The following is an 18,572-nucleotide window of genomic DNA, read 5'->3' on the forward strand; positions in this document are numbered from 1 at the left end:
CCCCCCTCTCCCCTTTCCAAAAATGACATTGGTCACTTGCATGTCAGTTTGGAGAAGGAAGAGCACCGGATCGTCATTCGCAGGGAAAGTTTGGAACTGGGGGGGCCACCACCGAGAAGGTCTGATTGTAAAACCGCACCTGTTTCCGGGGTGCTTTAAGCGCCCGGTCTTTCAACATTGGCCAACGTTGACGTGGCGTGCCAAGTGGTCCTTTGCTTGCGACCGTTTGTGGAGCAGCGGTTGGAAGTTACGACAGTGCTGAGAATAGGGCCGTCCTTCGCAATTTAGGGCCATCACACAACCGCTCGGCTTGTGGTTTTTCCCAAGGCCCAAAATCACCTGCCCATCATGGCCTGCAAGGATTTTGTTCTTCTTCCAGACAAGCAGAAGTTGACTGTCTCTGGGGCTTTGTGCAGAGGAAGGGGTGAATGTATTTTTACCATCCTTTTTGGTGACTCAAAGCCTGGTGACCTCACCGGATTCAGGCAGGCCAAAAAAAAATTATTCAGGAACAAAAGAGGTTTTTTAACAGTCATCATCTTGGAAACCGTGTGAGGAAGTTTAGGAGGAGAATTCCAGATGAATGTTGAATTGTTTCTTCTTCTTCTTCTTCTTCTTCTTCTTCTTCTTCTTCTTCTTCTTCTTCTTCTTCTTCTTCTTCTCCTTCTCCTTCTCCTTCTCCTTCTCCTTCTCCTTCTCCTTCTCCTTCTCCTTCTCCTTCCTTCTCCTCCTCCTCCTCCTCCTCTTCTTCTTCTTCTTCTCTTCTTCCTCCTCTTCTTCTTCTTCTTCCTCTCCTCCTCCTTCTCCTTCTCCTCCTTGTTCTTCCTTCTTCTCCTCCTCCTCCTTCTCCTCCTCCTTCTCTTCTTCCTCTCCTTCCTCTTCTTCTTCTCCTCCTCCTCCTTCTCCTTCTTCTTCTTCCTCCTCCTCCTCCTTCTTCTTCCTTCTTCTTCTTCTTCTTCTTCTTCTTCCTCTTCTTCTCCTCCTCCTTCTCCTTCTTCTTCCTCCTCCTCCTCCTCCTTCTTCTTCCTCCTCCTCCTCCTCCTCTTCTTCTTCGTCTCTTCTTCCTCTTCTCTTCTTCTTCTTCTTCTTCTTCTTCCTCCTCTTGCTCCTCCTCCTCTTCCTATTATTATTATTATTATTATTATTATTATTATTATTATTATTATATCTTTGGGGTTTTAATATTAGTTTTAGGTTGGGTTTCTCCGGCTACATTTTGTATTATATTTAATGTATTTAACGAGTATTTGGACTTTTAAAACCCACCCTTTGCATTCAACAGTCATTCTATAATGTTTCTCAGCTGGAACTACATGTAATATCCTATCAGTTTCTTTAATAGAGTAATTAATGAATTTAATGAATTTTTAATGGATTTTTAACGGATTTAAAATTTTGAATGGATTTCAGCCCCCTTTGAAAACGTGTGAAGTAGCGAATCCGCGAAAGATGAATCGCGAAGTAGCGAGGGATTACTGTAATCATAATAATCATAATGGAGAGATCTTGGCATTTGGAAAGTCTGAACCAGGAAAAAAAACAGAACAACGAGCGAACCGGAAGTCCCTTTTCCAAACTTTTGGTTTGTCTGTTGGGGGGCTTTTTTGCACTCTGGGGCTTCCCTGAAGCGTTTCCCAAGGCCGAAAATCAGCAGACACAGGGCAAAGTCTCGTCTACCCTCCGATATAGCTCCGTGTGACACCCGTGCCATAGGTTCGCCATTCAGATTGTCCAATCTCTCGATGAAACACCCACAACCTGTGGTGGCAAGTTGTTCCACTGGTTAATTGTCCTCACTGCCAGGAAATTTCTAAGCAGCTTCTCTCCTTGATTAGTTGCCACCCATTGCTTCTTGTCCCGCGTTCGGGGACTTTGGAGAATAGGTGGACCCCGTCTTCTTTGTGGCGACCCCTCAGATCTTGGAAGATGTCTAGCTTGTCCGCCCGAGTCCTTTTTTTCATTAAATATTGTGTTTGCAATTCGGCATAATGATCCTTTCTTTCGGGGATTAGGGTGTGTAGGTCAAAAACACACACCTTGCCGTCCTGCTAAGATATATATATATATTACGGTCTTGGTATACAGTATTCGGGTTTCTTCCTGTGTAGGATTTGGAAATTTCTGGCGACGTTTCGACGAGGTCCCACTCGTCATCTTCAGGCTGGTGTTTCTGTCCTTGTTCTGAGGCGAATACAGCGAGACCTGAGCTGCCTTCCTTCTATAAATACTGGTGGCTGGGTGTGGTTTGATGGCTCAGCAATTGCCTGCTGTGTAGAGACTTCTTGGTGAGTCAGTGGGGTAACACCTGGGGTCGTTGATGTAGCTGAGGTATGCTGATTAGTTAATGGTTGTTGATTAGGCGTGATATCCTGAGTAGTTGGAGCTTGCAGGCTACTTGATTGTTTTGCAATGTGTGTTCTGAGTCTGGTTTCAGTTTTTATGGCCCTTAAACGTAACCCAGCCATAAAAACTGAAACCAGACCTCGTCGAAACGTCGCGAGAAATTTCCAAATCCTACACGGGAAGAAACCTGAATATACCAAGACCGTCATACCTGTACCCGTGAAAATCTACGAAAACATACATACATACATATATATGTCACATGTTATATATATGTCACATGTTTTTTTGCTGAATTTGAAAATTAAGGGAGACTAGGATAGATCTATTTCGGCCTTATTTTGGCCTCATCAGCTAGCCTAGGACTTGAACCTGCAGCCTTTGTCTTGTAAGGCAGAGAATTATCCTCTAGGCTACAGTATCCAATCCCTTCAGCTCTGCACCAGGGAAGGGTTACATAGTTTTGTGTCGAATCACCCTGGTGTGTTGAAGGAACATCACATATATATATTGTTAAAAGAGAAATTTCCCATTTAGGAAAATCAACGGAAAAGAAAAAAAACAGCCACTGCAAATTCTACTTGCTGTGTGTTACCTCTTTTGACCAACAGCAACAGTTGCTGGGCAACACAGCCAGGATAATCACAACGTGCGCACGTTGTGTGTGTGTCCTGCTGTGCAGCTTTCTAGAAATGTCCATCTGTCCTCTAGGAAACAGATCCAAGCTTGCCCGGACTTCTAGAAGGAGGCCCCCTCGTGGGTCTCAGTCCTGGATTCCACCAGCTGGGGATCAAGTCTTCTTTTGAGTCCTCGGAAAACAAATGGTGGCCCAGCCAGATTTAGAGGCCTTTTAAGGCACCCGTGTGTCCTCCTCCGCTGGGGTGACACGTGTTGGACTTGCAAGCGATTTGGGCATCAATTCCTTCCTTCCTTCCTTCCTTCCTTCCTTCCTTCCTTTCATCCAACCCCTCCCTTCTTCCTGTCCCTTCCTTCCTTTCCCTTCCTTCCCTCCCTATCTTCCTTCCCTCCATTCTTCCTCCCTCCCTCCCTCCCTCCTTTTCCTTCCTTCCATCCCTCCCTCCTTCCTTTCTTCTCTGCCTTCTTCCTGTCTCTTCCTTTCTTCTCTTCCTTCCTTCCTTTCATCCATCCCTTTCTTCCCTCCCTTCTTCCTGTCCCTTCCTTCCTTTCCTCCTTCCTTTCTTCTCTCCCTTCTTCCTGTCTCTTCCTTCCTTTCCTCCTTCCTTTCTTCTCCCTTCTTCCTGTCTCTTCCTTTCTTCTTTTCCTTCCTCCCTCCCTTCCTTTCATCCATCCCTTTCTTCCCTCCCTTCTTCCTGTCCCTTCCTTTCCTCCTTCCTTTCTTCTCTCCCTTCTTCCTGTCTCTTCCTTTCTTCTTTTCCTTCCTTCCTTCCTTCCTTCCTTTCATCCATCTCTTCACTCCCTTCTTCCTGTCCCTTCCTTCCTTTCCTCCTTCCTTTCTTCTCTCCCTTCTTCCTGTCCCTTCCTTCTTTTCCTTCCTTCCTTCCTTTCTTCTCTCCCTCCCTTCTTCCTATCCCTCCCTTCCTTCCCTCCCTTCCTTCCATCCCCCCTCCTTCCTTTCTTCCCTTCCTCCCTTGCCTCGCTCCCTTCCCCCTTCCTTCCATCCATCCATCCCTCCTTCCTTCTCTTCCCCAATTCCTTCTTCCACTCCTTCCTCCCTGTCAATACATAACCCCAAAATCTGTGCCAGAGCAAATGGCATATGAATAGCATTAAAACATGAGATTTTGCACCGCCTGGAAAATTAACCCCCCCCCAACCCAGGATCTTGGGGAAAATCTCGCCCCTCTTATCCTGTTTGTTTTTGGATTCGCAAAAGAAAGCGAATTGCCTCTGCCATCCATATTTGCCAATCTGTACAATAAGCAGTGTCAATAAACAAACTCCTGTTGCCTGTAGATGGTTAAGCTCTGGCTTTGCTTTGGAGGACACATTTATGCATGAACTTCCATTCTTGTTTTGAAACCCAAATGTTGCTGCAGAATCATTTCTGGAGGTTTTGTGTCCTGGTCGGTTTTTATTTTTCTGATAGGCATTTTCCCTGTGTGGTTCATCTGTTGCCGTTGGCGTAAAAAGAGGAGAAAGAAAGCTACCAGATCAGCAAGCTTTGCAGAAATGCAGAATCCCGTGCTAGGCCTTTAGGTAAACCCCGTGAGAAAGTTCTGGGAGCCAAGCAGAGGACGATCCAACTAGGATTCTGTTGCAGGAGGATTCCTCCCCACCTAGAAAGCCTAGAGCTAAGACACCTTAAACAAGATCTACGTCTTGCCCACAACATCATATGCTGCAGCGTCCTGCCTGTCGGCGACTACTTCAGCTTCAACCACAACAACACAAGAGCACACAACAGATTTAAGCTTAATATTAACCGCTCCAAACTTGACTGTAAAAAATACGACTTCAGTAACCGAGTTGTTGAAGCGTGGAACTCATTACCGGACTCCATAGTGTCATCCCCAAACCCCCAACACTTTACCCTTAGATTATCTACGGTTGACCTCTCCAGATTCCTAAGAGGTCAGTAAGGGGCGAGTACAAGTGCACTAGAGTGCCTTCCGTCCCCTGTCCTATTGCTCTCCTATATCTCCTATACCTTTCTTCTCTTCCTATATCTCTTCTTCTATTCTTTCATTGATATGCTCTATTACTATATCTTCTTTTCTATTCTTCCTTAGATATATTTTACTGTGAGTATCTCCTCTATAACCTTCATCATGTATTTTACTATGTGTATATAGATATATTTATTTATTTATTTTATTTATTTATTTATTTATTTATTATTTAGATTTGTATGCCGCCCCTCTCCGCAGACTCACTAAATCCCTCATTGTGTATTGGACAAAATAAATAAATAAAATAAATAAATAAAAAATAAATAAGATGTTTCCTCTACATCAGGTGTGTCCAACCTTGTGGAACTTTAAGAATTGTGGAATTCCAACTCCCCAAATTCCCAAAACAGGCTGGGGAATTCTGGGAGTTGAAGTCCACAAGACTTAATGTCACTAACATTGCTGACTAGGGAATTCTGGGAGTTGAAGTCCACAAGTTTTAAAGTCGCCAAGATTCCTGGCTGGGGAATTCTGGGAGTTGAAGTCCACAAGACTTAACATCGTTAACATTGCTGACTAGGGAATTCTGGGAGTTGAAGCCCACAAGTCTTAAAGTCAACAAACTTGCTGGCTGGGGAATTCTGAGAGTTGAAGTCCAGAAGTTTTAAAGTTGCCATGATTTCTGGCTGGGGAATTCTGGGAGTTGAAGTCCACAAGCCTTAACCTCACTCACATTGCTGACTGGGGAATTCTGGGAGTTGAAGTCCAGAAATCTTAATATCATTAACATTGCTGGCTGGGGAATTCTGGGAGTTGAAGTCCACAAGTCTTAAAACTCAGCAAAGTTGGGTTTAGATCATTGTTATGCTTGCCGATGCATCCATGCAAAACTGGAAGCGTCTGGGATTCGTGCAAATTGCACAGAGGCCTCCGCTGCGTTTTCTGCAGCCCCTGCGTGCCAACGAATGCATGCACGGCTGTCGCTCACGAGCTGCAGGCTCAGTGCAGCAACCCGATACTCCATCCTGCTGCCTGACAAGCCTCCAAAGAAAGACGGAATTTCCTGCAGAGCTTGTTGGGTCAGGATCGGTTGGCAGCCTGAGTGGGCGGAGAGGTTACAGGTTGTCCTTTTCCAAATTCGGGCTGTTGCAGGCGCTCCGCCAAGGAAATGCAGAGGAAAGAAGCTGGGTTTTTAGTTCACGTTGTGGGTGCGAGGCTGCTAGGCGAGGTGCTAGTCCTCATTGTGTCCTCGCTCGTAAAGGCAAGACGTTTGCCAGATGTCCTGAGATTAAGGAGTGGATTGGCATGACATTTTTTCCCCCATAGGCCCTGCTGTAATTTCAAGCGGTTGTTCATGGAATAGAATAGAATTCTTTATTGGCCAAGTGTGATTAGACACACAAGGAATTTGTCTTTGGTGCAGATGTTCTCAGTGGACATAAAAGAAAATATACATTTGTCAAGAATCAGAATCAGAATAGAATTGAATAGAATAGAACTCTTTATTGGCCAAGTGTGATTGGACACACAAGGAATTTGTGTTTGGTGCAGATGCTCTCAGTGTACATAAAAGAAAAAGAGACATTTGTCTAGAATAGAATAGAATAGAATAGAATAGAATAGAATAGAATAGAATAGAACTCTTTATTGTTCAAGTGTGATTGGACACACAAGGAATTTATCTTTGGTGCAGATGCTCTCGGTGTACATAAAATAAAAAATACATTTGTCTAGAATAAAATAGAATAGAATAGAACAGAACTCTTTATTGGCCAAGTGTGATTGGACACACAAGGAATTTGTCTTTGGTGCAGATGCTCTCAGTGTACATAAAAGAAAAAGAGACATTTGTCAAGAATCAGGAGGTCCAACACTTAATGATTGTCATAGGGGTCAAATAAGCAATGAAGAAACAATCAATATTAATAAAAATTATTTATTAGAATTATTTATTGACCATTTATGATTGAACACACAAGGAATTTGTCTCAGTGTACATAAAAGAAAATATAGATTTGTCAAGAATCAGAATAGAATAGAATAGGATTATTTATTGGCCCAGTGTGATTGCATCGACAAGGAATTTGTCTTTGGTGCAGATGCTCTCAGTGTACTGTACATAAAAGAAAATATAGATTTGTCAATAATCATGAGATACTATACTTAATGGTTGTCAAATAAGCAATCATGAAACAATCAATATTAATAAAAACCTTAAGGATGCAAGCAACAAGTTACAGTCACACAGTCATAAGTGGGAGAAAATGGGTGATAGGAATGATGGGAAAAAACTGGTAGTAATAGTAGTGCAGACTTAGTAAATAGTTTGACAGTGTGGAGGGAATCATTTGTTTAGCAGAGTGATGGAAAAAAATTGGGGGGAAATGTTCTTATGTCTAGTTGTCTTGATGTGCAGTGCTCTATAGCAGTGTTTTTCAACCAGTGTGCTGTGGCACACTAGTGTGCCGCGAGACATGGTCAGGTGTGCCGCGAAGCTCAGAGAGAGAAAGGAAGGAAGAGAGAGAGAGAGAAAGAAAGAGCAAGAGAGAGAGAAAGAAAACAAGAGAGAAAGAAAGCAAGAGAGAGAAAGAAAGAAAGCAAGAGAGAAAGAAAGCAAGAGAGAGAGAGAGAGAGAAAGAGAACAAGAGAGAAAGAAAGCAAGAGAGAGAAAGAGAGAGAAAGAAAGAAAACAAGAGAGAAAGAAAGAAAGAGAGAGAGAGAAAGAAAGAAAGAGAGAAAGAAAGCAAGCAAGAGAGAGAGACAGAGAGAGAGAAAGAGAACAAGAGAGAAAGAGAGCAAGACAGAGAAAGAAAGAAAGCAAGAGAGAGAGAGAGAGACATAGAGGGAAGTAGGGAGGGAGGGAGAGAGAAAGAGCAGAAAAGAGGAAAGAAGGAAGAGAGAAAGAAAGAGGGATGGAGAGAGAAAGAAAAAAGGGAGAGAAAGAGGGAGAGAGAAATAGAGCAAAAGGGAGGAAGACAGAATTTTTTTGTCCAAACTTTTTTTAGCCGCCCCCCCCCCTCAATGTGCCCCATGGTTTTGTAAATGTAAAAAATGTGCCGCGGCTCAAAAAAGGTTGAAAATCACTGCTCTATAGTGTAGTTTTGGAGGGTAGGAGTTGAAACAGTTTATGTCCAGGATGCGAGGGGTCAGTAAATATTTCCCCACCCTCTTTTTGACTCGTGCAGTCTACAGCTCCTCAATGGAAGGCAGGTTGGTAGCCACTGTTTTATTCTGCAGTTCTGATTCTCCTCTGAAGTCTGTGTCGGTCTTGTTGGGTTGCAGAACCGAACCAGACAGATATAGAGGTGCAGATGACAGACTCAGCTAAATGAACCATATAGGGTTGCAGTCTACCTGAACAGCATATGCAAATTATATATCCTCGTCTTGTCGCTACGAAAAGATTTTAGCAGGTCGAAAACTGGATTGGCCGGACTGGGTAGTTTTAGTCACCACTGGATGAGTAAAAGGGTACGCACCGTCTGCGGCAAAGCCAAATTTACTCTGCCAGGCACTCCTTTTCCTTAAATCCCAGTTCAAATCCACTCGTGAACTTTTCCTCTTTGTTTGGGGAAGGAATGCAGCGGAGGTTATTATGCAAGCAACACGCCTCGCTTGGTTTTCCTTTAAATTTTTTTTAAAAGCATCATTTTATTTATTACTTATTTATGCATCTCAAACAATCTGTTAAACTAATGAAGTTTGCAGATGATACAACAGTGATCGGACTCATTCGAGACAATGATGAATCCACATACAGACGGGAAGTTGAACAACTATCCTTGTGGTGTGACCAGAACAATCTAGAACTGAACACACTCAAACCGTAGAAATGGTGGTAGACTTTAAGAGAAACCCTTCCATCCTTCCACCTCTCACAATACTAGACAACACAGTATCAACAGTAGAGACCTTCAAATTTCTAGGTTCTATCATATCTCAAGACCTATAATGGTCACCTAACATCAAAAACATCATCAAAAAAGCACAACAAAGAATGTTCTTTCTGCGCCAGCTCAGGAAGCTCAAACTGCCCAAGGAGCTGCTGATCCAGTTCTACAGAGGAATCATTGAGTCTGTCATCTGCACCTCTATCACTGGCTGGTTTGGTGCTGCAACCCAACAAGACCGACACAGACTTCAGAGGAGAATCAGAACTGCAGAAAAAACAATTGCTGCCAACCTGCCTTCCATTGAAGACCTAAATACTGCACGAGTCAAAAAGAGGGCGGGGAAAATATTTACTGACCCCTCACATCCTGGACACAAATTGTTTCAACTCCTACCCTCAAAACGTCGCTACAGAGCCCTGCACACCAAGACAACTAGACACAAGAACAGTTTTTTCCCGAACGCCATCACTCTACTAAACAAATAATTCCCTCAACACTGTCAGACTTTCGACTAAATCTGCACTTATATTCTACTAGTTTTTCTCATCATTCCTATCACCCATTTCCTCCCATGTTGACTGTATGACTGTAACTTGTTGCTTACATCCTAAGATTTTTATTAATATTGCTTCTTCATTGCTTATTTGACCCCTATGACAATCATTAAGTGTTATACCACATGATTCTTGACAAATGTATATTTTATTTTATGTACGCTGAGAGCATATGCAACAAGACAAATTCCTTGTGTGTCCAATCACACTTGGCCAATAAAAATTCTATTCTATTATTAATTGGATTTGTATGCCAATTACAGGATTATAGAATTTGTTTCCTAAAATCAAGCCCTTGCCGCAAAGTTTAAGAGTGTTCAGATCAGGCCACAAGGCCGTCTTTGTTCCAGAGGCCTTTTCACAAGGGACTTTTCAGGTGGCGTTTTGCAATGCGTTTCTCTGGCTCCAACTAATCAAGGAGAGAAGCAACTTAGAACTAAGGAGAAAATTCCAGCCAGTTAGAACCATGAACCAGTGGAACAACTTGCCACCAGAAATTGTGAATGCCCCAACACTGGAAGCTTCTAAGCAGATGTTGGATAACCATCTGTCTGAAGTTGTGTAGGGTTTCCTGCCTAAGCAGGGGGTTGGACTAGAAGACCTCCAAGGTCCCTCCCAACTCTGTTGTTGTTGTTATTATATTATTATATCCGAGTCTTCGGAGAGGGGCGGCATAAAATTTATGCATGGTATGTTTGCATGTATGTTTGGTTTTTTTAAAAAAATAAGGGTTTTTAAAATTATTTTAAATATTAGATTTGTTACATGTTGTTTCATTATTGCTGTTAAGTAAGTAAGTAAGTAAGTAAGTAAGTAAGCAAGTAAGTAAGTAAGTAAGTAAGTAAGTAAGTAAGTAAGTAAGTAAATAAATAAATATTTGTTTTCATAAATTTTCACGGGTACAGGTATGACGGTCTTGGCATATTTGGGTTTCTTCCCGTGTAGGATTCAGAGATTTCTGGTGACGTTTTGACGAGGTCCCACTCGTCATCTTCAGGCTGGTGCTAGAACAAGGACAGAAGCACCAGCCTGAAGATGACGAGTGGGACCTCGTCGAAACGTCGCCAGAAATCTCTGAATCCTACACGGGAATAAACCCGAATATGCCAAGACTGTGATGCATGTATGTATGTATGTATGTATGTATGTATGTATGTATGTATGTTGTACATACATACATACATACATTTATTATTATTATTGTTGTTGTTGTTGTTGTTATTATTATTATTATTATTATTATTATTATTATTATTATTATGATGTCAGTACATCACAGCAAACGAGATCACTATGCTGGATTTCGTATTTCATCACCAGTCGGGCGCTTCCCAAGCACCCAGGACTGCGTGATGTAGCAGCGAATTATGTTTGCCGATCCCAGTAAAGCGGCCTTTTGCAATTGACAGATGGAGATTTTGTCAATTCCAATGGTTTTCAAATGTCTGCTGAGATCCTTGGCACTGCGCCAAGCATGCCAAGTACCACTGGGACAACTTTCACGGGCTTATGCCAGAGTCGTTGCAGCTCGATTTTTAGATCTTCGTATTTCACTAATTTCTCTAGCTGCTTCTCCTCAATTCTGCTGTCTCCTGGGATTGCGATGTCGATGATCCATACTTTCTTTTTCTCCACAATCACAATGTCTGGTGTGTTATGCTTCAGAATTCGGTTAGTCTGAAGTCGGAAGTCCCACAGTAGTTTTGCTTGTTCATTTTCGACCACTTTTTCGGGCTTATGATCCCACCAGTTCTTTGCCACTGGTAAATGGTAGTTCCGGCACAAGTTCCAGTGGATCATCTGTGCCACAGCATCATGTCTATGCTTGTAGTCAGTCTGTGCGATCTTTTTGCAGCAGCTGAGTATGTCCTTCTGTCTCCTTTTTGAGTGTTCCACTTGTAAACCATGACCAGGTCTTTTCTTTATCCACTTTGCCTTCAATCTACTCCAAGAACTGTCCATGCAATGCTTTGTTCCGCCAACTGTCCATATTATTGTTGTTGTTGTTGTTGTTATTATTATTATTATTATTATTATTATTATTATTATTATTATTATTATGTCAATACAACACAGCAAACACGATCACTATGCTGGATTTCGTATTTCATCACCAGTCGGGCGCTTCCCAAGCACCTAGGACTGCGTGATGTAGTGGCGAATTATGTTTGCCAGTAAAGCGGCCTTTTGCAATTGACAGGTGGAGATTTTGTCAATTCCGATGGTTTTCAAATGTCTGCTGAGATCCTTTGGCCCTGCGCCCAGCGTGCCTATTATTATTATTATTATTATTATTATTATTATTATTATTATTATTTCTTAAATTTGCCCTGGTTGGGGAGAAAACCCTTTGCTGTATCTAGAACCGGACTCCCCCAAAGTTTCTGGATTCTTCTCAAGCCCGTTCATGGTTTCTGCAAGAGGAGGAGGAGGCTCCTGTGGATAAGGGCACTTTGGTTGTAACCCTGGCAGTGTTTCTGGAAGTGGGAAACACTTAGCTGGAAGGGAAGCATATACAATCTTAAAATAAATGGGATTATAAACGGAGGAGCTGTAGGCTCTCTTCAGGGGTTGTGAATGATGGCTGCTTTGCCTTCCTGGCTTTCTAGAGCTGTGCAGGAGGTTCACACGAGGTCACCTGGGCTTGTTGAGCTGCTAAGCACAGTCGGAACAAACTTTGGTTTACTGCAATGTGTAAGTGGTTGCAATGGTTTTCTCCCCCTTATTCTTGCATTGGAGGGAGGGAGGGAGGGAGATAGATAGATAGATAGATAGACAGATAGATAGATAGATGATGGATGGATAGAAGGATAGATTGATTAGATAGATAGATAGATAGATAGATAGATAGATAGATAGATAGATAGATAGATGATGGATGGATAGAAGGATAGATTGATTAGATAGGTAGGTAGGTAGGTAGATAGATAGATAGATAGATAGATAGATAGATAGATAGATAGATAGATAGATAGATGATGGATGGATAGAAGGATAGATTGATTAGATAGGTAGGTAGGTAGGTAGGTAGATAGATAGATAGATAGATAGATAGATAGATGATGGATAGAAGGATAGATTAGATAGATAGATAGATAGATAGATGATGGATGGATAGAAGGATAGATTGATTAGATAGGTAGGTAGGTAGGTAGGTAGATAGATAGATAGATAGATAGATAGATAGATAGATAGATAGATAGGATGATAGATAGGTGGGCGACAGTTAAATGATAAAAGACAGGGGAGGATAATAATATAACCTGAGTCTGCGGATAAGGGCAGCATATAAATCCAAATCAATCAATCAATCAATTTTTCTTTTTTTGTTAGCTTTTGCTTCATACTTCAAATTCTGGAGTCCTTCCTTCCTTCCTTCCTTCCTTCCTTCCTTCCTTCCTTCCTTCCTTCCATCCATCCATCCATCCATCTATCCATCCTAACTAATTTCCTCCCTCGTTCCATCATAACTATGTTCGTTCGTTCGTTCGTTCGTTCGTTCGTTCCTTCCTTCCTTCCTTCCTTCCATCCATCCATCCATCCATCCATCCATCCATCCATCCTAATTTCCTTCCTCCCTCGCTTCATCATACAGGTAACTAATTACTTTCATCCCTTCCTTCCTTCCTTCCTTCCTTCCTTCCCTCTGTCCATTCATCCACCCATCCTAACTAATTTCCTCCCTCGTTCCATCATAATTTCCTCCCTCCCTCCCACTTTTTTTAAAATTTTATTTTTTTAATCGAGATACAGAATCTCCTTGTGGGAAGAACCAACAAAGAGGTTTCCCTCACCTTCCTGGGTTGGCTTTTGAAATCCTGGCAACGGGAGGACCTCTAGTGGTTCTGCTCATGTCAGGATTGGAATGTAGAAGCGTGAAAGTTGGCCTGCATTCAAGTAGGACAAGTGAGCCTCCGAATTCGAACAGCTGCTGGGCGTTGAGGTTTCCCCAGCACAGGCCAAAGCTACGACTGGTTCAGTCCATGCAAACAAACAGAATGAAACCAAATACTGCAATGGTTTGTGTCTAACACACATTTCTCCACGGTGGACTTCAGAATGATTTTTTAAAAACAAAAAACTGTTTTAATTGTTGAGTTTAAATTGTTCTGAATTGTTTTTAGTGGTTTTTATATTGCATTATTTGTATTTGGTGTAAATCAGGACCTGCCACTAATTCATAAACACTATCCGAATCAGAATCTGCGAAATCCCCAAACTGAACAGGAGTATACACAACAGTTCTGAATTGTTTTTAGTGGTTTTTATATTGCATTACAGTGATCCCTCTATTATCGCGAGGGTTCCGTTCCCAGACCCCTCGCGATAATCGATTTTTCGCAATGTAGGGTTGCGGAAGTAAAAACACTATCTGCGCATGCGCGCCCTTTTTCCCATGGCCGCGCATGCGCAGATGGTGGAGTTTGCGTTCCCCGCCGCCCACGCAAAGGGGAAACCCCGATTCGGCTCCTCGCTGCTGCTGCGCTACTGAGCAGATCAGCTGTTGGGCGGCCGAAGGAACCTTCCCTGGGTCTTCCCCTCTTGCTGGCGGGCGGGCGAGCGGTGGGCATCAGCGAGGAGCTGGGGTTTCCCCTTTGCGTGGGCGGCCGGGAAGACCCAGGTTGGGGGTTTGGGGGGGTGCTGGGAAGCCCCCCATGCCGGCGGCGACCTTTTAAAACAGCCGCGCGGCTTCCCAGCTGAGTCCTGAAGCCAAACGCCAAAGGCGAACTTCCGCGTTTGGCTTCAGGACTCAGCTGGGAAGCCGCGCGGCTGTTTTAAAAGGTCGCCGCCGGCATGGGGGGCTTCCCAGCACCCCCCCGAACCCCCAACCCAGGTTTGGGGGGGTGCTGGGAAGCCCCCCAGGCCGGCGGCGACCTTTTAAAACAGCCGCGCGGCTTCCCAGCTGACTCCCGAAGCCAAACGCGGAAGTGTTTTTTTAAAAAAATTAATATTTTTTTAAAAATCGCGATATAGCGTTTCGCGAAGATCAAGATCGCGAAACTCGAAGGATCACTGTATTTGTATTTGGTTGCGAGCCACCCAGAGTCCTTTGGGAGTTGGGTAGCAAATACCATGTTTTTCGGAGTAGAAGACGCACCTTAGTTTTTGGGAAGGAAAATAGGGAAAAGAATCTGCTTATCAGGTATTCATCTGGCTAGCGTCCTTAGCCAGCACATTATTTTATCCTCTGGTTAGAGCTTTGAAAAAACTTTATTTGGAGAAAGTAACAATGAAAGAACTTGCAAGTTTAGTAAGAGCTGGGAACATCATTAGCACCTGGAAAGAAACATTTGGAGCAAGTAGGGCAATGGAAAAACCCTGCAAAGACTTGGAACACATTCTTTGCAGAGAGTAACAATCAAAGAGCTTGCAAGCCGGTAAGAGCTGAGAACATTGTTAGTATCTGGTTAGGGCTGGAAAGAAACATTCGGAGCAAGTAAAGCAATGGGGGGGGGGGAACCTACAAAGACAGGATTGGGAAAACATTCTTTGCAGAGAGTAACAATGAAAGAGCTTGCAAGGAGATAAGAACTGGAGGTAAGAGTCTTCGGAGAGGGGCAGCATACAAATCTAATAAATTGAATTGAACATCATTAACACCTGGTTAGGGCTGGAAATAAACGTATTCGGAGCAAGTTAGAACAATGAAAAAAAACCTGCAAAGACTTAGGGCTGGGAAAACATTCTTTGCAGAGAGTAACTATGAAAGAGCTTGCAAGGAGGTAAGAGCTGGGAACATCATTAGCACCTGGTTAGGGCTGGAAATAAACATATTCGGAGCAAGTTAGAGCAATGAAAAAAAACTTGCAAAGACTTAGGGCTTGGAAAACATTATTTGTAGAGAGAAACAATGAAAGAGCCTGCAAGGTAAGAGCTGAGAAGATCATTAGCAGCTAGTTAGGGCTGGAAAAAAAGCTACATTAAGAGTATAAGACGCACCCAAATTATCGGCCTCTTTTGGGGAGGAAAAAAGTATGTCTTATACTCCGAAAAATATGGGTAAGTCCAAATAAATAAATAAAATAAATCTGGCTTCCAGATTGGCTGCGTGAAAGGTTTTGGCCATCATCGAATCCAACACAACTTTTTTGCAAAAAAATTTATTGGCTGCACAGAAGTATTTTAACCTGCTTATCATCAACCAGCTATTCTGGCTTTATCCTTTTTTTAACAACATCTGTTTCTTAACCTCTCCTCTCTTCTCTTGCAGATCCCAAAGGATCTTTGGAAAAGCGAAAAGTTGGTAAGTGAGTTCTACATTTATTTATTTTTAAATTCCTCCTCTGCTGAAAATCACATTTATTTATTTATTAAATTTATATGCCGCCCTTCTCCGTAGACTCGGGGCGGCTCACAACAGCAATAGAAAAAACAACGTACAATACAAATCTAATAATTAAAACTAAAAACCCATAATTTAAAAAACATGCACACAACATACCATACATAAACAATATAGGCTGAGGAAGTTATCACAGTTCCCCCATGCCTGACGGCAGAGGTGGGTTTTAAGGAGCTTACGAAAGGCCAGGAGGGTGGGGGCAGTTCTAATCTCCGGGAGGAGCTGGTTCCAGAGGGCCGGGGTCACCACAGAGAAGGCTCTTCCCCTGGGACCCGCCAAACGACATTGTTTAGTCGACGGGACCAACTCTGTGGGACCTAATTGGTCGCTGGGATTCATGCGGCAGAAGGCGGTCCCGGAGATATTCTGGTCTGATGCCATGAAGGGCTTTATAGGTCATAACCAACACTTTGAATTGTGACCGGAATCTGATCGGCAACCAATGCAGACTGCGGAGTGTTGGAGTAACATGGGCATACTTAGGGAAGCCCATGATTGCTCTCGCAGCTGCATTCTGCACAATCTGAAGTTTCTGAACACTTTTCAAAGGTAGCCCCATGTAGAGAGCATTGCAGTAGTCGAGCCTCGAGGTGATGAGGGCATGAGTGACTGTGAGCAGTGATTCCTGGTCCAGATAGGGCCTCAACTCGTGCACCAGGCGAACCTGGGCAAACGTCCCCCTTGCCACAGCTGAAAGATGTTTCTCTAATGTGAGCTGTGGGTCGAGGAGGACGCCCAAGTTGCGTACCCTCTCTGAGGGGGTCAATAATCCCCCCCCCCAGGGTTATGGATGGACAGATGGAATTGTCCTTGGGAGGCAGAACCCACAGCCATTTTTTGGCATGTCTAAAATATTGGAGAGTCCAAAGAGCCTAACTTCTTCATTCTTTGGAAATGGAAATAGAGAAGAACAGAGTCACTATACCCCAGGCTCTGGCCATTGAATGTCTAGTATGGTCATTCATTGAATGAATGAATGAATGAATGAATGATTTTTAATATCATGTTTATTAGGGTTTTTAACTAATGGTTTGATAACTCAGTTTTATATTTGACTTCTTTTTATTGCCTTGTATTTTATACTGTTGTAAACCACCCTGAGTCCTTCAGGACTGGGTAGCATAGATTAATAAAATAAAATATAAAATAATGTTTAACCTTTTTAGAACGTTTTAAACTAATTCTCTGTATTAATTGGATTTAGATGTATTATTGTATATTGGATTTTTTAAAATTGATATGTTGTGAGCCGTCCCGCGTCCACGGAGAGGGGCGGCATCAAAGTCCAATAAATAGATAAATATGTAAAGAGAAAATGTATAAATAAACTGTTAAAAACCTATACGTCCTTTTTGCTTCCAGCGACAAAGAAGAAAAGGCCACCCATATTAAGAATGCCGTCGGCGAATAAAGAAGCAGCTGTTCCTGCGACGTAAGATCTTAGGGGTCGTGATTTCTGACAGTCTCCAAATGGATGAACAGTGCGGTCAGGCGGTAGGGAAAGCAAGTAGAATGCTTGGCTGCATAGCTAGAGGTATCACAAGCAGGAAGAGGGAGATTGTGATCCCGCTGTATAGAGCGCTGGTGGTGAGACCACATTTTGAGTACTGTGTCCAGTTCTGGAGAGCTCACCTACAAAAAGATATTGACAAAATTGAAGGGGTCCAAAGACGGGCTACAAGAATGGTGGAAGGTCTTAAGCACAAAACGTATCAGGAAAGACTTCATGAACTCAATCTGTCTAGTCTGGAGGACAGAAGGGAAAGGGGGGACATGATCGAAACATATGTTAAAAAGGGTTCAATAAGGTTCAGGAGGGAAGTGTTTTTAATAGGAAAGTGAACCCAAGGACAAGGGGGACAATCTGAGGTTAGTTGGGGGAAAGATCAGAAGCAACGTGAGAAAATATTATTTGACTGAAGGAGTAGTAGATGCTTGGAACAAACTTCTCGCAGACGTGGTTGGTAAATCCACAGGAACTGAATTTAAACATGCCTGGGATAAACATAGATCCATCCTAAGATAAAATACAGGAAATAGTATAAGGGCAGACTAGATGGACCATGAGGTCTTTTTCTGCCATCAATCTTCTATGTTTCGGTGTTTCTTCTATCCACACATTAATCCTTTCCCAGTATAATTTACAATTATATTAACAAGCAGGAAGATATATAGAGCGCTGGTGAGACCACATTTGGAATACTGTGTCCAGTTCTGGAGACCTCACCTACAAAAAGAGATTGACAAAATTGAACGGGTCCAAAGACGGGCTACAAGAATGGTGGAAGGTCTTAAGCATAAAACGTATCAGGAAAGACTTCATGGACTCAATCTGTAGAGTCTGGAGGACAGAAGGAAAAGGGGGGACATGATCGGAACATATGTTAAAGGGTTAAATAAGGTTCAGGAGGAGGGAAGTGTTTTTAATAGGAAAGTGAACACAAGGACAAGGGGGCACAATCTGAGGTTAGTTGGGGGGAAAGATCAGAAGCAACGTGAGAAAATATTATTTGACTGAAAGAGTAGTAGATGCTTGGAACAAACTTCCAGCAAACGTGGTTGGTAAATCCACAGGAACTGAAGGTAAACATGCCTGGGATAAACATACAGTGTTCCCTCAATTTCCGCGGGGGATGTGTTCCAGGACCGCCCGCGAAAGTTGAATTTCCGCGAAGTAGAGATGCGGAAGTAAATACACCATTTTTGGCTATGGACAGTATCACAAGCCATCCCTTAAGACTTTAAACCCCTAAATTACCATTTCCCATTCCCTTAACAACCATTTACTCACTATTATTACTGGTACTCACCATTGAATAAGACACTTAATGATTCTGATATTTATAAA

The 18,572-nt window shown here is 42.8% G+C and overlaps 1 protein-coding gene across 2 annotated transcripts in view; it reads left to right on the forward strand.

Moving 5' to 3' along the window:
- LOC139172318 (dual specificity mitogen-activated protein kinase kinase 3-like) overlaps positions 1 to 18,572 on the forward strand; it is a 67,249-nt gene that overhangs the window by 27,429 nt on the left and 21,248 nt on the right. For both annotated transcript variants that reach the window (XM_070761295.1, XM_070761296.1), the window contains exons 2-3: positions 15,593 to 15,625; positions 17,087 to 17,156. In XM_070761295.1, the coding sequence (XP_070617396.1) occupies positions 15,593 to 15,625; positions 17,087 to 17,156 (103 nt within the window). The remainder of the gene's footprint in view (positions 1 to 15,592; positions 15,626 to 17,086; positions 17,157 to 18,572) is intronic.

Source organism: Erythrolamprus reginae, chromosome 9, assembly GCF_031021105.1.
Source record: "Erythrolamprus reginae isolate rEryReg1 chromosome 9, rEryReg1.hap1, whole genome shotgun sequence".
NCBI lineage: Eukaryota > Metazoa > Chordata > Lepidosauria > Squamata > Dipsadidae > Erythrolamprus > Erythrolamprus reginae.